Source organism: Rhinolophus hipposideros, assembly GCF_964194185.1.
Source record: "Rhinolophus hipposideros genome assembly, chromosome: 5".
In the NCBI taxonomy this organism is placed as follows: domain Eukaryota; kingdom Metazoa; phylum Chordata; class Mammalia; order Chiroptera; family Rhinolophidae; genus Rhinolophus; species Rhinolophus hipposideros.
Genome location: NC_138051.1, coordinates 30,952,752 through 30,973,670, shown reverse-complemented (window position 1 = coordinate 30,973,670; position 20,919 = coordinate 30,952,752). Strand labels below are relative to the sequence as shown.

Sequence of the window (20,919 nt, the reverse complement as noted above, 5' to 3'; positions counted from 1 at the left end):
AACTTCTGTAATCATTTGTGACATGTTAATGCCTTGTTATCACAGTTTTAGGAGCTGAAAAATGAAAAATTCAGGAAGAAATAATCACTCTGAGCCTGAGTGAACTCATTCTTCTTGGATTCCCTTGTACTTAGGAGATTCAGATCCTCCTCTTCTCACTCTTCTCTGTGATCTGTGTACTGGCATTAATTGGAAACCTTTGCATTATCTGTGCAGTGTGGTGCAACCACTATCCTGCTGGCCAATTTTTCTTTCCTAGAGATCTAGTATGTTATTGCTACCATCCCCAATATGCTAGCCAGTTTTCTCTCTGAGATCAACACCATTTCTCTGTTTGTCTGCTTCCTCCAGTTCTACTTCTTCTTCGCCGTGGGCACTGCTGTCTTCTTGTCTTCTTGTCTACCATGGCTTTTGACAGGTATCTTGCTATCTGCAGGCCCCTGCACTACCCACCCCAATGTCGTAAAAGTTCAACACTGCATCAGAATGTGTGCCTGCAGCTGGATGTGTAGCTTCTCCTGTTTTCTCCTCCCAGTTTATCTCATCTGCCAGCTTCTTTTGGGGGGCCCCGATACTATTCATCATTTTTTTATGTGACCCAGGACCTCTTATGAAGTTGTCCTGTGTGTCAACTCCTGCCACTGAGATCACATGTGGCATCTTGAACTCAGTCCTCATTTTTTCCACCTTCCTCTTTATTACAGGCTCCTATCCCCAGTGTCAGAGCTGTGCTGAGGGTCCCCGCAGCAGAGGCTGGTAGAAGGCTTTCTTTTTATTTTATTTTATTTTATTTTATTTTATTTTATTTTATTTTATTTTATTTTTACATCCCTCACACCGTGAACCCCCCCCCATCCACCACCACCCCGACCTCACACCGAGCCATCACATTATACACATAAAATTATAGTTGGCATTCATCAATGCCCAGCCTCTGGTGTACAATGCCATGACCAGGCATCCACAGCATCCCTGAGGTGGTCTCCCAAACAGGACACATGTCCATTGGACACCCAACAAAATCCCCAAACACTATTGAATAAGTTCCCCAAAGAAAAGATATTTGCCAATGATATATCTGATAAGGGATTAATATCACAAATCTATAAAAGACTTACTCAACTCAACTCCAAAAAAACAAACAACCCAATTAAAAAATAGGCAGAGGACTTGAGGAGACATTTTTCTAAAAAGGACATACAGAAGGCAAGAAGACATATGAAGAAATGCTCAACCTCACTAGCCATCAGAGAAGGCTTTCTTTACATGTGGCTCCCATCTGGTCATGGTGTCCCTGTTCTATGGCTCATTCATGGTGATGTATCATGGTGAGCCCACCAGCAGGCGATCCAGCAGGGATTCAGAAAATTGTGACGTTATTTTATTAACTCCACCTTTCTTTTTTTTTAATTAAATTTATTGAGGTGATAATAGTTAGCAAAATTACATAGGTTTCAAGTGTACAATTCTGTAATACATCATCTATATCTCACATTGTGTGTTCACCACCTGGGGTCAGTTCTCTTTCCATCACCATATATTTGACCCCTTTCACCCTCTTCTATAACCCTCTGCCCTACTAACCCTCTAGTAACCAGTAAATCGTCGTCTGTGTCTACGAGTTTCTGTTTCTTTATTTGTTTGTTTCGTCCCTTTGTTGTCTTCAGTTTTATATCCCACATATGAGTAAAATCATATGGTTCTAAACTTTTCCTGTTTATTTCACTTAACATAATAATCTCAAGATCCATCCATGTTGCCGCAAGTGGCACTATTTCATCTTTTCTTATGGTATTCCATTGTGTATATACACCACATTTTCTTTATCCAATCATATCGAAAGACACTTTGGTTATTACCATGTTTTGGTGATCACAAATAATGCTGCAATAAACCTTGGCATACATATATCTTTATGGATAAATATTTTCAGATTTCTTGGGGTAGATACCCAGGAGAAGGAATGCTGGGTCATATGGTAATTTTATTCTTAACTTTTTGAGGAATCATCACACTGCCTTCCATAGTGGCTGTACCAATCTACATTTCCAACGGTGTATGAGGGTTCCTTTTTCTCCACAGCATCTCCAACACTTGTTATTATTTGTCTTGTTGATGATAGCCATTCTAACGTGTGAGGTGATATCTCATTGTGATTTTGATTTGCATTATCCTCATAGCTAGTGAAATTGAACATTTTTTCATATATCTCTTGTATGTCTTCTTGGGAGAAGTTTCTTTTCATGTCTTCTGCCCATTTTGTAATTAGACTGTTTGTCTTTCTGTTATTGTAACTCCTCTTTTAACCCCTTGATCTACAGCCTCCAGAATAAAGAGATAAAGGATGTCCTGAGAAAACTGTTGAGGATTATGACCCTTTGTCAAGACAGCCTCTCAAGAACTAGAATCCATATATGTGTAGGACAAATAACGATGTAAAATTGTAAGAAATTAATGATCTTAAGTAAATCTGAGAGACAAATATGTTTCTTATATTCCCTGGAATATACTTAGGGATGCATTTCAATGAAGCTAATAAGATCTTACCAGAACTTGCCTAAATCATATATTTGCATTAGGCTTTATTGTATCAATATTCCTATGTGCATTGCATGGAAACAACAAAATACCAGACATCCTTAGGCATTTTTTAAGAAAAAAACCATATATAGCACAGAGGTCAACTGGTCAGTTTCTATCTTTTGCAGATTTAGGTAAACTTGTTTCTAACTCCTAGTTTCTTTTTTTTTTTTTTTTTTGAAAAGTTCAGGTCATCTAACTTTTTTTTTTTTTAATTAATTTTATTGGGGTGACAATTGTTAGTAAATTTACATAGATTTCAGGTGTACAATTCTGTATTACATCGTCTATAAATCCCATTGTGTGTTCACCACCCAGAGTCAGTTCTCCTTCCATCACCATATATTTGATCCCCTTTATCCTCATCACCCACCCCCCACCCCCTTACCCTCTGGTAACCACTAAATTATTGTCTGTGTCTATGAGTTTTTGTTTCTCATTTGTTTGTCTTGTTCTTTTTGGTCTATATACCACATATCAGTGAAATCATAGGGTTCTCTGCTTTTTCTGTCTGACTTGTTTCACTTAGCATTATTCTCTCAAGATCCATCCATGTTGTCACAAATGTTCCTATATCATCTTTCCTTAACGCCGAATAGTATTCCATTGTGTATATGTACCACAACTTCTTTATCCATTCATCTATCGAAGGATATTTTGGTTGTTTCCATGTCTTGGCCACCGTAAACAAAGCTGCAATGAACATTGGTCTAACTCCTAGTTTCATAGTCATTAAATGTCTGGAGTACCTACCACTATCTCCTTATACATACATACACACACACACACACACACACACACACACACACACACACACACCATACAAACATGTTCACATGCACTTCTCCTCTCATTCATGAATCTACTTGATGTCTCATTTTGATCACATCTATCTGGATGTGAGACTCATCCTCTTCAACATTTTATCCAAAACCAAATTCATTCCAGGTTGTATGGATTTATTAACCTGACTACAGGTTGGGATTAGGGAAAGTAAGAGGAAGGGCCACCATGCTGAACACCCAATCAATCTGTCATATTATACCTAGTACTGCATTTTTTTCTACCTTCCTCTTCCTCTTCTCATCACCCACAAGAGTGACCAGAATATCTTTCCCTTTCTTATTCCGAATAATTTTTCTCCATATGTAGGTCTTTTGGGGTTTGAGATTCTTCCTCAAGTGAGCTTACCAAAAAACTTCTCCTTAGCAAACCTAATTCTTTAACAGGATCATGTGAAAATAGTTTTCTCCAACTGGTTACTTTTTCAGGTTCTTGTAACTTGATATATTCCTTATTTATCTTAGTACCACCCAGGAGCACTCAATGCAAAAGAGTAAATGTACTGAAACAGAATAGAAGTGAGACCTGAAAACAAGATTTCCTGGAAAAAATTTAACGAAATAATTATGCATATGTTAAGTGCTTTATGATTTTTAAAGTGTTTTTCTCCCTATATGTAGTAGAATGAACACTAACCATGCAGAAAGGATAGTGTGTGTGTGTGTGTGTGTGTGTGTGTGTGTGTGTGTGTGTGTGTGTGTGTAGAAATGAGATTGTATGGACAACGTCTGAAATGAGGTATATTACTCTTCAGTTAATTTTCAAAGTTGCCTGGAGGCATCATATTGCATCTTAGTAAATAAATCTTACACCGATGGCACAATCTCATCTCTTAGTGAAATTGTGCCCAGCTCCTTAGGAACATAAAAGACCAGATTCAGCAGTTTATCTTCATTTTAGCTATGCAAGGGAGATGAAAATCAGGGTCTATATAGTTTAATAGCATGAATTAGTTTAAAGCTTGGTACAAGGCCATGGATAGTCTATGAGACTTTTGTGTAAATAACAAAAATCAGAAAGCAGCCCTTCAGCTTTAAGTCTTGACCAGAAGTGCCTTTATTCACCTCTTTCTCAGGACGGACCCAAACACATCAGAGTGCACATCTCTGTTCCGCGGGCACAAGCCACATGACAGTCACAATTCCCTCTTTTGGACAGGTTATTTTATGATAGGAACAACCTGCAGAGCTTTATACAATATCCCTTGGTAGGAGAGGGAAGAAATGAGCCACCAACATTCTCTCATTAGAAGTATTGAATGAAAGGGGAAGGAAAGTGTTGAATCCTCCAACTCTCCTGAAAGAGAAAGAAGGAAGGGATTAAATATAGCACACCAATACTCATGAATTATCTTTTTAATTGAAACTCAGAAATTTGCCCTCACTCCATTATTTATTTTTCTGTCTATTTCTCTTTACCAAAGACTAGTAAATATCAAAAGGTGATTAAAATCAATAAGAAACTTTAAAATGGTGACCAGATGCAAAGTAAATATACAAAAGGTAATAATCATGAAGAAAATATAATGGAAGAAAAATGCCATTCATAATAACAACAAAAATACAGTTCTAAATAAATGTAGTCCTACATAAATTCACCAAAGAGCAGTGAAGCATATGTCAAGAAAACTGCAAATACTTACTTTGAAACAGCAAAAAAAAAAATATATATATATATATACATATATATACATATATATATATATACACATATGAATAAATGGATATATTTACCATGCTCTGAATGTATTAAGTAAATGAAAATTGGTCATTTCATCCCAAATACATTTAATGAAATTAAAATAAGATTGAAATTATAATTATCCAAATGTTCAGTAATTAGAGATTTATCATGTAAATTATCATATATCCAAATTATAGAATATCATACAGATATTTAAAATCATGTTTTGAAATATATTTGATGAGTTGGGAAAACGCTAACAATAAAATGCTAAGTTCAATTTTTATTTTTCCAAAATAAAAAAGACTTACATAATTGTTTCCAAACTTATTTTATAACTAAGAAAATACAAGACAGAAGTATATAAAAAATTTCATGGTTGCAATCTTTTAATAAAATTATGGCCGATTTTGTTCTGCTTCTTGATGTGTTTTACAGATTTACCGTGGTAACCTTCTTATGTTTTCTTACCAAAAAAAAGTCAACTTAAAACTCTCAACTTGGCAGTGTTAAAGAAGGCTCATTCTTTATTTCTAATTCTTGCCTCAGACTGAAATTGGGGTGGGGGGATCTTGCTTCAGGAAATGAAGCTGAGTCAATACAATGGGACTCTGGTCTGGGGTCCACATGCTGTTAGATGAAGCAGCCACTGAAGAACCTTCAGCAGCAAAATCTGGAAAGAATTTGGGTTATAGAACCTATCCCCAAAACTAAAATTAGTTCAGAATCAATATACTGAACACATACCTAATTCTTCAAGGACAAAATGACATATGCATAAAATATACACATACACACAAAAACACTTGTTATTATCTTGTATTTCCTGTAAATGTTCTTTGAAAATGTACTTGCTGCCTAGAGCTCATGTAGGATATAAGATTCTGTGTCAGTACAGCATGTATTGTTTTCAGGGCTTCATCCATGTCTCCCCAGTAGCACCAGTCGTGTGTATTCATCATATAAGTAGACCAAGTGCAACAACAGTTTCCACTTCTTGGTTTTGTGCTCTCTCCTCAAACCAGTTCTCTTGTACATACCAAATGAATTTCCTCTTACCTATCTCAATTCTTCAAACTTCCTCGTGTAAAATCAGCCCTAGGGAACAATAAGAAGTTGTAAATAAATTAAATATCAACCAAAAAATAAATTGTTAAGACCACGGTAGTATGTATACATGATAGAATGTTTTACCAGTATTAAAATGGTTTTAAGTATTGCCCCAAAATATGGGTAAAGACCTAAAATATCCTATTAAGTGAGAACATGAGATTCAAAATTTTTATAGTATATTAGAACTAGATTAGAAATGGACAATGGGGAAAATGCAGCAAGGTATTAATAACAATTTGATTTAGATGGACTAGTAATGCCATTATTTTTTCATATTTGCCAATTTTTCTTAGTTCTGTTTTCTAAAATAGTCACTTAAATTGTGTATAATTTTCTGGCATAGTATAAACACTTAATAATGAGTCAAAGAGCAAATGTCCTACAGTGGGATAAAACTTTAAATGATTAAAACCTTTATATAAACGCACAAGGTGTTAGTAGTGTTATTTACCATTGAGATGAGATGAAAGTGCTCTAGAGTGGAAAGAGAAGGTGTTTTAAAAGGGATTTAGGCTCATGAGTCCCATTTCCTTTGAAGGTGTCTCCCTGAGCTAATTTCCTTCTCAGGGTTCTATCAGCCTGCCGTGTAGGAAAGTGACCCACTTTGTATATTTCAACAAGCTCAATTTCCTCAATATTGTGTCTTTATCTTTCCCCATATCCTTTCAGGCCTATCTATCTATATATCCAAGAATAGGAAACTTTTCTGATTTTCCTCTTGAATTTCATCCGATAACACAATGTGCCTGAGATTGTCTTTAAGATGTTCGGCACAAACTAATGGTATTATTGGTCCTAAAACCGCATCTCATCCTGGAAACCCAATTCTATTTACATGATTTTCATAGGACCTCCCTGAGCTATGAGCTTAATATTGACAAAATGCACATTATTTCCCCATCATACACATGTTCAAAGATGCTAAAATTAAATTACCAGGATCTAGTATTTGGATTCCACATTATCATATATTTTCTCTTTACCACAATTTTCTTTTCCCCCTTTGAAAGCTTTCTTACCCATTTATTCTTTTTTTTTTAAATTCACCTCCCAAGCATTTAGTGTTTCCTATATGCTAAGTGCTAGGCTCAGGCTTAGAGAAAAAGAATTGCAAAATACTCACAGACTTTAGAGACTAAAAAAGTAAGACAATGATGACATATAAAGTATAAAACATGACTGAGAGAGTAACCTCTAGAGCAAAACTACATGAGTTTAAATCTCAGCTCACACTTAACTAGCTGTTAGCTTCAGTAAATTATAAATTACATAATCATTTGGTGTGTCAAATCCTCATTTATAATGGGGATTAAAATTTTACTCTATGTTATGAAAATGTAGTAAAATTACATAGAAAATAGAGTTCAGCACAGAGTTCTAACTTTTAATTCATTAAAAGTTAGTTATGGTGTCAGATAGGTACTAGACTTATTTATATAAGGTCTATAAATGTCTAATCACTATGTTGTACACTTGAAACTAATATAATATTGTATATCAACTGTAATTGAAAAATAAATTTCAAAAGATTTTTTAAAGTTACTAATTATATGAAAACAAATTAATGTTTAGTGATGCTATTGTAAAGTCTGTGTCAATACTAAAGGAAGGAAGCCAAGATCACTTTCTAACAGAGAATATGAGGTCATGCTTGGGCTGGCCTTGAAGAAGAATTGGTATAATGGGAAACACAAAACCAACATAAAAACCAATGAAAGCTAAAAGGTGCAAAGGAACATGAACACATGCTAATCTGTAACCATTGAGAGGATTAGTAGATATTTGGTCCTGTCCAAAACGTCCATAGAGACATTTGATCCACACCAAAGGTCCTTGAAATTTGGTCCAATCAAAAACATCCATGAGCATCTCTGGTCATGGCATTGTACACCAGAGACTGGACATTAATGAATGCCACCTATAATTTTATGTGTATAATGTGATGGCTCGGTGTGAGGTCGGGGTGGTTGTGGATGGGGGGAGGGGGGTTCACTGTGTGAGGGATGTAAAAATAAAAAAAATAAAAATAAAAAGTTGTGGTATCTATACACAATGGAATACTATTCAACGGTAAGAAAAGATGATATAGGAGCATTTGTGACAACATGGATGGATCTTGAGAGTATAATGCTAAGTGAAATAAGTCAGACAGAAAAAGCAGAGAACCCTATGATTTCACTGATATGTGGTATATAAACCAAAAACAACAAAAGAAGAAGACAAACAAATGAGAAATAAGAACTCATAGACACAGACAATAGTTTAGTGGTTACCAGAGGGTAAGGAGGTGGGGCGAGGGAAATGAGGGTAAGGGGGATCAAATATATGGTGATGGAAGGAGAACTGACTGTGGGTGGTGAACACACAATGGAATTTATAGATGATGTAATGCAGAATTGTACACCTGAAATCTATGTAATTTCACTAACAATGTTCACCCCAATAAATTTAAAAATAAATAAATAAATAAATAAAATAAAAAATAATAAAATAAAAAAACCATCCATGAGCATATTTGACTCAAGCGAAATTGCCTTGATATTTGGTCCTGTCAAAAAAGTCCACACTTAGAAAATGTTCAAATAGCCCATATCATTTCTCTGGCATGGAACAAATGTCTCCATGGATGTTTTGGACAAGAGAAAATATCGTTGACTTTTGGACAAGACTAAATGTTCAGAAAGGCTTGTTTAACATGCTCTTTCAAAATATCCAGAAAACATAGTTTAATTTTAAGAAATGTAGTTCACACTGTAGTGCTGTGAGCATGGCTTCTAATACCAGATTGCCTGAAGTCAAGTCCCAGCTCTGCCACTTTATACCTGTGTAAGTACGGCAATTTTTTTCAATCTCTATGTGCCTGTTTCCCCACCTACAAATGAGAGTTATCACAATAGGTTGTCTTATAGGATTATTGTAAGTTAATAGTTACAAAGTGTTTAGAACACAGCCTGCCTTTAAAGAAAAAGAAGAAAAAAATCGTTCAAGAATTACATGTAATTTATAAAGAAAAGTACATAGAAAAGATTTTTAAAATTCACCACCTTTAGCTAGACTGACCAAGAAAGAAGAGAAAAACTCAAATAACTAATATCAGAAAACAAAGTGAGGACTTTAATACCAACTTTACAGAAACAAACAAATAAAAAAATTGTAAGACAGTACTATGAAGAGTTGTGTGCCAACAAATTGTATAACCTAGATGAAATGAACAAATTTCTAAAAACTTACAAACTACCAAAATGGACTCAAAAAGAAATAGAAACCTGAAAAGACCTGTAACAAGGAAAAAGATTAAAACAACGATTAAAACTTTTAGATGTCCACATCAAGGCAGAATAAGAAGATCCCTTTGTTTCTCCCCTTAAAGTTACAAGTTGGACAACTATAATTCAACAAAGGACCACTGCTTGACACATACACACATCTGAGAGATCCATGCATTGAGACATCTGAAGATGGGCATATTGGAATAAGCAGGGAAGGTGGGACAGGGGAAGGACAGAGACAGGGGCCACAGACACAGTCCAGCACCCACTGTGGCCCCCGCTGAGGCAGTAGCAGTGGAGGAGTTGGGCTGCAGCCTTCACACAGCAGCCTGGAGAGTAGGAGGAGTAGAAGCAACATTACAGCCTGAGTAGCCACTGCCCATTGGAATTAAACTCAGTATCAAAGACAGAAATGCAGCACAGCAGTGTGACAGCCATGGACTAACAGTCATCGTTACTAGCTAGGAGACAAACTTGCAGAGCCATGAACCTGCCTACTCACACTTACCCATCACCCACCCATAGTGGCAGCACCAGTACAGGCAGAACTCAGTAGAGGCAGCAGAGACACCTCCGACAGCACAGCATGCCTGGAATCCTCTGATTACAAGGAGGAAGCTCTAGGAACTCACACATCCAGAGCCCCATCATTCACAACATCGCACCCCAGGGGCGGTGCCCTGAGACCCAAGTGACTCGGACACTGAAGAGACACCCACCACCTCAGGGAATAGGAGGTGACCGAGGTGACCAAGGTGACACCGCCCCACCAAGATCATATGTGGGATATAAAACTGAAAGCAACAAATGAACGAGACAAACAAACAAACAAAAACCCATAGACACAGAAAACAGTTTAGTGGTTATCAGACGTTAAGGGGGGAGAGGAGATGGTAAAAGAGGGTAAAGCAGGTCAAATATATATGTTGATGGAAGGAGAACTGATTCTGGGCGGTGAACACACCGCACAATATGCACATGATGTATTACAGAATCGTACATTTGAAACGTATATATTAATAATTTCACTAACCAATGCCAACCCCAATAAATTTAACAAAAAAATTTTTTAAAAAGTTAATGACAAAAAAAGATTCTCAAGGCAGCCCAGGAAAAAAAAGACTGTCACCTACAAAGAAAAGCTCATTAGACTATCATCAGATTTTTCAGCAAAACCTTACAAGCCAGGAGTGTGGAATGAAATATTCAAAATATTGAAAGAGAGAAGCCACCAGCCAAGAAAAATATGTCCAGTAGAGTTATCCTTTAGATATGCAAGAGAAATAAAGGATTTCTCTGATAAACAAGAGCTGAGGGAATTTAGAAGTCCTGCAATACGAGAAATATTTAAAGGAGCTCTTCTACCAAAAACAAAAAGACGAAAGTACACAAAATTTTGAGGAAGATGGCAAAGACAGATAGAAACAGCAAATTGCAACTCTGTTTTAAAATAAGTGATCAAACAAACTATAACATAAAGGATAAAGGGGGGAAAGCATTTTAAAAAGTGTATAATTTCTTCAATTTGGAAATAAATACACAGCATAAAAAGGAATAATTTGTGACATCAAAAACATAAAAGGGGAGGAGAAAAAGGACTGAACTTGCACAGATGAATGAAGATAATATGCAGTCATAAGAAAAAGGACTACTGCGTATATGAAACTTTCTTTTACATAAAAAAATGGTAACCACCAAAAAATCTAGAACTGAGACATATAAAAAAAAGGAAATAGAGGGGAAAAAGTCATAGAATACCACCAAACTAAAATAACAGACAGAAGGGAAAAGAAACAATGGAGACACAGAGAGAACTACCAGAAAACAAAAGATAAAATGGCTATAGGACATCATATATCAATAAACACCCTAAATGTAAATGGACTGAAATCACCAATAAAAAAGTACTGAGTAGTATATTGGATCCAAAAACAAAACAAAACCATATGCTTCCTTCAGGATACACATCTTAGCTGCAAGGACAAATGTAGACTCAAAGTGAAAGGGTGGAAAATGACCCTCCAAGCATATGGCATCCAGAGAAAGGCAGATGTAGTTGTACTTATATAAGACAAAATAGATTTCAAGGTAAAAAAGGTAACAAGAGATAAAGATGGACATTTTATAATGATAAAAGGGAAAATTCATCAAGAAGACATAACACTTATCAATATATATGCACCCAATCTGGGAGCAGCAAAATCTATAAAGCAATTACTAACAGACCTAAAGGGAGAAACTGACAAAAATTCAATTATAGTAGGGGACCTGAATACACCATTGACATGGATGTATAGATCATCCAAACAGAAAGCCAATAAAGAAATATTGGCCTTGGGGAGGCCTGGTGGCTCAGTTGGTTAAAGAGCGGTGTTCATAACACCAACATCATTGGTTCGATTCCCACATGGGCCAGGGAGCTGCACCCTCCACAACTAGATTGAAAACCAATAACTTGACTTGGAGCTGATGGGTCCTGAAAAAACACACTGCTCCCCAATAAAAACTTTAAAAAAAAGAGTACAATGAAGTACAGATGTTATACAAAAAAGGAAATGGAGATAATAGGACTGGGTGCCAGAAAGGGACCATTCTCCCCAGTTTATACCAATCGGGCACAGCAGCCTCCCTGCTTTTCTTCTTCTTGTTCCTTCTGCCTAAAATCTCTCTCGAAATCCTCTTGGTTTGTTCCCTCACTTTTTCAAGCCTCTGCTCAAATGTTGGGTTTTCTGTTAGGCTTTCCTTAAAACACTATTTAAAATTATAAGTCCTGTCCCATATCCAATCCATCCCACTCCTATTCTTCATTTCTCTCAAATGAAAAAAAATTTAATTTGCTTATTCATTTACTGATTTTGTTTATTTTCTGTTGCTCCCCACCCCTTACTGAATTGTTCTAGGTAAGCAGGAATTTTTTTCTATTTTATTTACCCTGCTTCATCCCCATTGTCCATTTAACATTCTGTAAACATTACTGATTAACCCTATACCAGTCTTAGCACTTAAAATGTTGTTTTTCTAATGGCAATCAAAAAAATTGCAACTGAAATGTCTCTAAATAACAAATTTGAAAATATTGGTGGGGAAAAATTTTTTTGTTCTTCTTCAAAATAGAAACAGGGAATCTCATGGTACATCTTCTTATTGTAGCTATTACAACAATCTCTATAATTATTCCCTAGGAACCTTTTGCAATGCCTGGTTAGTAGAAGCACAAGAGAAGATAAGAACCTAGCTCTGTAAGTGCATTATACCTCAGGGAATAGCAGCGCTTTGAATTTCACTGTAAATAAACAAAATTCAAAAACAATCTCATCTGTTGAACAAACACTTTAAAAATACCAGGGGAGAGGGTCCCAAATCTCGAAAGGCCATGATGGCAGGAAATAAATATAGATAATAATACCTTCATCTGGGCGTTCATCTTGTCCATAAATATGAGCTTTGAAGCTGGGGGAGAAAATCTCTTAAAATTCTCTATTTGCAACTCATGGCAGGTTACAAACTGTGTCATCCAATTCTCCACAAGTCACTCACATGCTCTTCACGCTGTGGAGTAATATTTTATTCCCCCTCTCTGACTTGTCTTCTCCCCACATATCCAAGAAGTGAGTTAAAAACTTTGCATGCCCTATTACAAATGCTGAATTTTCTGCATAAATGGAACTATTGTCAATTGCTTTCTTCTTGTTCTAAACATGTAAATATCTGGTTAATATAAAATTCAGACAGAAAAGTTTGAAAATATTAATTTTTCTCTTATTTCTCCAAGTCTTGGGAAATACGTTTATCTAATTTCTTTTTCCTTTTTAAATATTAATGAGTATTGTTTACTGGAGGTGGACTTATTATCAATTTTGTTACTAGTTCAATAGAGGAGACATAACAAATCTCTGATTCCACTCATATCTCTCCAACCCATGCATTGCTCTCAGTTTCACTAATAGAATGTGTCTTGGTTTTATGTGAAATAATTATTCCTTAAATGACAAAACCATTCAGTATCTGTGTGCTTTCTGTTTCTTGTGTTTATAGGATCTTCTTTGGATTGTGACTTATACAGTTCATATTCCCAAGAAACACTGTAACAGGAGACCCAAACAGGGTGAGTACTGACACTGATTTGATATACCACTGTTAAAGTCCCATTATCAATGAAAATGACTAATTAAGATAAATGAGAGTAGGGTACCAACATAGCAGAACACAGGTCAGAGTATAAAAGACAAAAATTAAATAACTAAATGAGTTATGAAGATAACCACTGTGTTATCTTCATAAGACCTGTGTAGCAGCTAAGTGACATTTTTCTTCAATAAAAGCAGCAGAATGATTCATGGGCATCCCATAAGTTAGGATATATTTGAAACATTCATATCAATTGCCTTTTACATTAGTATTGTATTTTTTTCTCTTTGCTTCTGTATATTTTGTACTCACTATTATTACTTAACTACAAGCTAAATGTCCTTAAGTTAAAGGCACTCTTATTTTTCATTTCTAGTGAAAGGCCAAGATTCACTAGCTCCACAGCTTGCTGTCTCTAAATAAAATGACATTTATTTATCCTTTCTCAGATACTATATGACAACCTCAGCTGAGAAAATCATGCAAATATTCAGGATAAAAATCCAAAATAATCCTTTTTAAAAAAAAATAAACTTACTACACAATCACAACAGATCAAGGGAGAATCTATGTCTTCTGTGACCAAAAAAAAAAAAAAAAAAAAAAAACCTCTGATAATTTGAGAAATTCTGGTACCTACCCTATATTGCCACCTGTGTATGATGTGATAGGTTTGGGAAACAAATAGACTTGAACCACCAGATTGCATTCAACTCTGATGATACAATCTAATAATCCCATGAGCAATGAGAATACATAAACAGCAGTTCTTCTACTTTAGATGCCAAACATGGTAGCCAAGAGTAGGCTCCTGAGGAAACCAGACATATGAAAGCTTTGATTCAGTAGCAATGAACGGGGTGGTGGGGAGAACAGGAATGAGTGAAGCAAGGTATTCCTTGTGTCAAGATTCTCTCAAAAGAAAATGCCTAAAATACATAAAAATGTATCAGAGGTATGTGTAAAAAAGTGAAAAAAGGCCAAACATTGAAATATAGGAATGCAGTGCATACAAATCAAAACACTATTCTCTACCTCACAATTTTGTACAGCAAAATTGGCCAACTCTAATCCCATTCAATAGTCCAGTTCCTAAATCAGGTGCTCCAAGTGGCATATTTATTTCTCACATTCATAAGAGTGTTTCAAAATTTTCAACCAGTGCATTTTAGGTGCCAAAATGTGGGACTCTTCCCCAGGCTGGAGAGAGAGAAAGCATTCCTTATACACCAAACATGTTTGGGTATGATCATGTCATATACCATCAATGGCATCACTTTACAATGCCATTAACAAGCACAGAAAAAGGAGAATTCCTATGCCTTCTCATTGCATCTCAGTGAGACAGAAACATTTGAAATGTCTTAATGGAAGTAGTATTTCATTTGGTGTTATTATCAATATTACTAATTACAATAAATTAGTTTTGCATAATGCTTTACAGAGAAATTTCACACACAGAGATTTGCATATACTGTACTCTATATGGTAAACCTAAGAGGAAATACACAAATAGAGTTTAAGTGACATATTCAAAATTGCAAGTCTTGCGCATCTATGTATTATCTAGTATCCGAACCTAGTGTAATGATTGTCCCAAGCCATTTTTTTACTTGTATTATTTGCATGTTATCAAAGTGAAATCACACTCTTCGAGAACAGGTTGTGATGACCACAGTTTTGTTGCTTTAACAGAAACCTCATTTTTTATAAAAATTGTAAAGAAATTTGGTATGTTCAATAGCAACTAGCATATTCCTTTAATGTGCAATAACCAATGTCTTCCAGATTTATGAATGTGTCTGGCAGGGAAGCAAACTCTGTGAGCCACTTTATCCTGATGGGCTTTCCTTCGAGCCCAGAAATGCAACTCGTCTACTTCATGCTCTTCTCAGCAGCCTACACAATGACCCTGATGGGGAACACAGCCATTGCCTGCGCTGTGCGGTGGGACCGACGCATTCACACCCCCATGTACATCCTCGTGGGGAATTTCTCTCTCCTGGAAATATGTTATGTCACCACAACAATCCCTAACATGTTGGCCAACTTCCTCTCCACAAGCAAGTGCATCTCCTTTGTGAGTTGTTTCGCACAGTTCTACTTCTTCTTCTCTTTAGGGTGTGATGAGGGCTTCTTCCTTTGCATCATGGCCTTTGACAGATACCTTGCCATCTGCCGTCCTCTGCATTACCCACGCATCATGACTAAACAGCTATACACTGGCCTCATCATCTTTGGATGGTCATGTGGGTTCATCCTCTTCCTAACCCCAGTTGTTCTCATTTCACAGTTGTCCTACTGTGGCCCAAACATCATCAACCATTTTATGTGTGATCCTGTCCCATTGATGATGCTGTCCTGTTCTGAAGACACCACTACCCACTTCATTTATTCTACTTTCAATGCTATTTTCATGATTGGCACGTTCCTCTTTATCCTTTTTTCCTATGCTCTAGTGATTCTGGCTGTGCTACGAATGCCCTCAGCAGCAAGCAAACGCAAGGCTTTCTCCACTTGTGCTTCTCATCTCGTTATCATAATCCTGTTTTTTGGCTCTGTTATGGTGATGTATGTTAGTTCTGGATCAGGACACCCAGTGAAAATGCAGAAAATTGTGACCTTATTTTATTCTGTGATAACACCCCTCTGCAATCCTGTAATTTATAGCCTCAGGAACAAGGAGATGAAGGCTGCCCTAAGGAAAGTCTTTGGGACTGAAATATTTGTTCATAAAACATAGATCAGAAGTCACAGTGAACTAAGTTTTATCGCAACCTATCTTAATAAGATATAAGCAAGATCGTTTCCTAGAGAATTCAATAACTTCAGTTAGGGAAATCTGTCAATAAAGCTCGTTATCATCTTAAATATCACTCACTACATGAAGGGTTAGTCTCATTTAAGAAATGAAATTGTCTTAAGAAAATTGGACTCTTTAAATACAACTGAGTTTCTAAAAGGAAATGTAAATCAGCTTTGTATTTCAGAACTGGAGCAACATATAAGGAAGTGACATAGATATAAACTTGTGTGGGGATGAACACTGTAAATAAATTCTCCACTGATAGTTACTAAAAGGAAGGATTTCTGTATGAAGAAAGTCCAACCTTGCAGATGTGACCTTATCACTCTACCTCCCAAGAGGGATACAAATGTTTACTCTAAGGATTTTAAAGAAACAAGCATAGCTTTTAGTACAGTTGTCCATCCATGGGGCTTTGTTCTAGGACCCACCTCCCCCAGCCCTTGTCCCCCATGCAATATCAAAACCTGTGATGCTCTCAATTCCCTTATATAAAATGGTGTAGCATTTGCATATAAACTATGCACATCCTCCCAAATATTTTAAATCATCCCTAGGTTACTTATACAATCATGTGCCACATAACATTTCAGTCACCAATGAACCACATATATGACAGTGGTTCCATAAGATTATAATAGAGCTGAAAAACCTATTGCCTAGTGACATTGTAGCCATTGCAGTGTTGTAGCACAATGCATTTCTCACATGTTTGTGGTGATGCTGGTATAAACAAACCTACTGTGTTGCCAGTTATATAAAAGTATAGCACGTGCAATTATGTATAGTACTTGATAATGATAATAGACTATGTTAGTGGTTTATGTATTTACTATTCTATACTTTAGAGTATCTCTATCGACTTATGAAAAAGAATTTTCAGTAAAATCATTATGTCGTGTTATGCTGGCAGCAGTTGCCTACATCTCATGTTTACCACATCTCTTGATTAAACCATTTTCTCTTGTGCTTGATTTAATGTTGCATTGTTTTGTACAGTAACATGCTGTACAGGCTTGTAGCCTAGGAGCAATAGGCTATACAATATAGCCTAGGTGTGTAGTAGGCTAGACCATCTAGGTTTGTGTAAGTGCACTCTCTGATGTTCACACAATGACAAAATCACCAAATGATGCATTTCTGAAATGCATCCCATCATTAAGTTGTACATGACTATAATACCTAAAGCAATGTAAATGCAATGTAAATAGTTGTCATACTGTATCATTTAGGAAATGATGACAAGGAAAAACAGTCTGTACATGTTCAGTACAGATGCAACCATTATAGGCCTAAGTACACAGTACGTATCAGCAACAACGTAACTTTTTTCCAAATGTTTTTGACCTGTGGTTGTTTGAATCCACAGATGCTGAACCTGTGGATACGGAGGGCTAACTTTTGTAGATAAGAAAGCACCCAAAATAAGAATAGAAATTTATTTGTAGGGTATCCGATGGACACGTGTCCCATTTGGGAGACCACCTCAGGGATGATGTAGATGCCTGATCACTGCACTGTACACCTGAAGCTGAACAATAATGAATGCCAACTACAATTTTATATATATATATACATATATATTTATATATGTATATATGTAGGTATATACTTACAAGAAGCAGAGTACAGCATTAGGAACAGAGACAGTGGAAATGTAATGGTTCAGTGTGATGTCAGAGGGATAGTGGATGGGGGGAGGGGGGTTCACACAGTGTGAGGGATATAAATGATAAACATCTAAGTATTACTTTGTCTTGTGCTCCTGAAACTAATAAAAATGCATTTATTTTTTAAAAAAAGAATAGGAATTTAGTGGCTATTGTTTACCTCAAACAGGGTTAAGATAGGTACTAAATGCTGTCACTAGTGCCTGGCTTAGGGCTGCTCAGCCAGAGATATGGTCTCGCCAAAGCCAGATGCTACTTGTTTGGGCTTTGTGAACTTTGAGAGGTTTTATGAAAGTCCACAGAATGAGTTAAGACAGGTTGTTTGTATGGAAAAGCTACGGGAAGTGGCTTGGGTGTGCCTTGAACTTAGGTGAGGTGGGGGCTCAGGAAATCACTAGGGCGGAGCAGATGAAAGATGATAGTCAATTTGATGGAGACTCAGATATGGCATCTGCATGCAGGGAGGGGACACGCTCAACAAAGAAACAATGGTTTCTGCAAATTCCTCTCAGAAGCTACTAACGTCACCACAGCCAATGGTAAGTGCAGCCCTGACATGTTATGGGGTCAGTACAGATAGGTAAATGCATTACCCATCTGGGAGACATTCCCTATGCACTTCAGAGACCCTGGAATCAAGTCTCTTTCTACAGTGGCTTTTCCTCCTCCCCTTTGTAGTCTCCCTGATCCTTCTTGCTTTCTAAGATCACCTCTCATATATGACATTTGCACCCAAGTCCTGTCTCAGGCTCTGCTTTCAAAAGAGTCCATATGGGCCGGCCCAGTGGCTCAGGCGGTTGGAGTTCCATGCTCCTAACGCCGAAGGCTGCCAGTTCAATTCCCACATGGGCCAGTGGGCTCTCAACCACAAGGTTGCCGGTTCGACTCCCACAAGGGATCGTGGGCTGCACCCCCTGCAACTAACAACAGCAACTAGACCTGGAGCTAAACTGCGCCCTCCACAACTACGATTGAAAGGACAACAACTTGACCTGGAAAAAATCCTGGAAGTACCAATTGCTCCCCAATAAAGTTCTGTTCCCCTTTCCCAATTAAAAAAAATCTAAAAAAAAAAAAAAAAAAGAGCCCAACTGGTAATATAAATGGCCTTAGAAATCTAACCCTCAATATGAAATCCTGGAAAGATGGCAGCAAAGACTCCAGTGCAGGGGATATGTCAGATGGTGATAACACCTAGCACAGAAGAGCATCATGTTTGCTAAGACTTTCACCTGTGATAAAATGGGAGGAAGCACAAATGGAGGGGAAAGGACTGGATAGTCAATAGCTCTAGCACTAGAATGGACAGAGACAATGGTAATTATAAGAACTGTAGAATTGGGTGACTTTCATTTCCTTGACGTATTTTAGAAAAAAACGAAAAATTCAGGTCAACTAATTATCAAGTCAGGGCACATCTCCTCTATAATAAAAGAAAAGTTCTTATATTTTGCAACTCCTGCTATTAAGAGGCACAGGACTTGGTGGAACTCGTGATATTTAGGAGGCAGATTAAACAAAATTTGTTGAATATGGCTCTGACACATTTTGTTGAATAATGCTCTGACACATTTATCAAGAAATTGACTTGAAAGACTGATGATTTTGAGTGGGCCCAGAGCAAAACAAAACGTGTATAATAGGTTCAGGCTGCTGCCTTGCTGCTCAGGCTACATAGATAACAGTATGATGTGATAAGCATCATTAGAGTTGTAGAGCATTTTCTTAAACTCCTAGAACAAGGCCATGCTTTTTATTGCATAGAAATACTCATTGTTTGCAAAGGTTATCCTGATTTCCATTGGTGGGGGGGTGGGGAATACTGAGCATCTTACCATGGGAAATCAAGTGGGTATGCAAACAGAGCTTCCCATAATAAGCTGGATATTGACACATCCACAAGTCATGAATTCAGTCAAGACCAGCAGCAAGTCATGATGTATTGGAAATGGTACATTAATGAATGTCTCCAGATAGGTTCAGAGGACACATCACCTATCTCTGCTGTACCAATACCTCTTCCTTCATTTTATACCTATGGCTTCATCAGGTGTTCCCAACAACAATTAAATCATGGAAGAAGTTCAGTCCTAATTCATGCATAAGTTGACTCAATATGTTCATGTGAGCCAACAATAGATAGCTACTGCATTCAGCCTAAATCAGAGGTTGACTCTAGATTATGGTGAAGGCAAACTCTTCCAGTGTACAGGTAAACTTAGTTGTCCAGTTGTATGAAGGGGGGAAAGCCCAAGATAAGGATATGCATGGGCTCTTAGGCTGTAATAAATGGCTTTTCTAGTCAGTGAGGGATCTGGAAGATTGAAAAATTAAAGATAGGAAGGAGACAGTGGATGAAACTGTGGGAATGCATGTAAAATCTTAGTATTTCATATCAATGTTCACCACAGTGGGTGAACTTGAAAGCCAAAGATAAAATGATTTATACTTCATGTCAGGCAGCTTCTGTTATCTGTCATCCAGGTGCTTGTACAATATGTTCACAAATGGAGGAGCCATACTGGTAGGATTGAGGCTCTGAATAAGACCCCAAACATGGGTCTCCTACCAAGGTTGATCTAGTTATTGTAACTAACAAATGACCAGCCAGCCAGCAGTAGAAACTGATGCTGAGCCTTCAGTATGATACCATTCATTGAGAAAGGCAGCCAATCACTTGGTGGCAAATTGGTTATATCAACTCATTCCTGTATTACAAGAGAAGTAATGATTTATCCTTTCTGAAATTGCCACTTATTCTGAAGACAGGTTGCCTTCCCTTTCTATTCTAGTATTTTCTATTCACAAATAGAGATATTTTTCAACT

General features: G+C 36.9%; 1 protein-coding gene and 1 pseudogene across 2 annotated transcripts; both read left to right on the top strand.

Annotated features, from left to right (window-relative positions):
• The first annotated feature begins 22 nt into the window (after positions 1–22).
• LOC308497855 (olfactory receptor 11H6-like) lies at positions 23–2,405 on the top strand (annotated as a pseudogene). The gene is made up of 4 exons: positions 23–756; positions 1,251–1,370; positions 1,844–1,868; positions 2,270–2,405. The product of its transcript is annotated as an olfactory receptor 11H6-like (transcript).
• A 12,988-nt stretch (positions 2,406–15,393) lies between these two features.
• On the top strand, positions 15,394–16,359 carry LOC308497854 (olfactory receptor 11G2-like; the record flags this gene model as incomplete). Its single annotated transcript, XM_081048951.1, has 1 exon — positions 15,394–16,359. The coding sequence occupies one exon, from the start codon at positions 15,394–15,396 to the stop codon at positions 16,357–16,359; it is 966 nt and encodes a 321-aa protein (XP_080905077.1).
• Between the last annotated feature and the right edge of the window lie 4,560 nt (positions 16,360–20,919).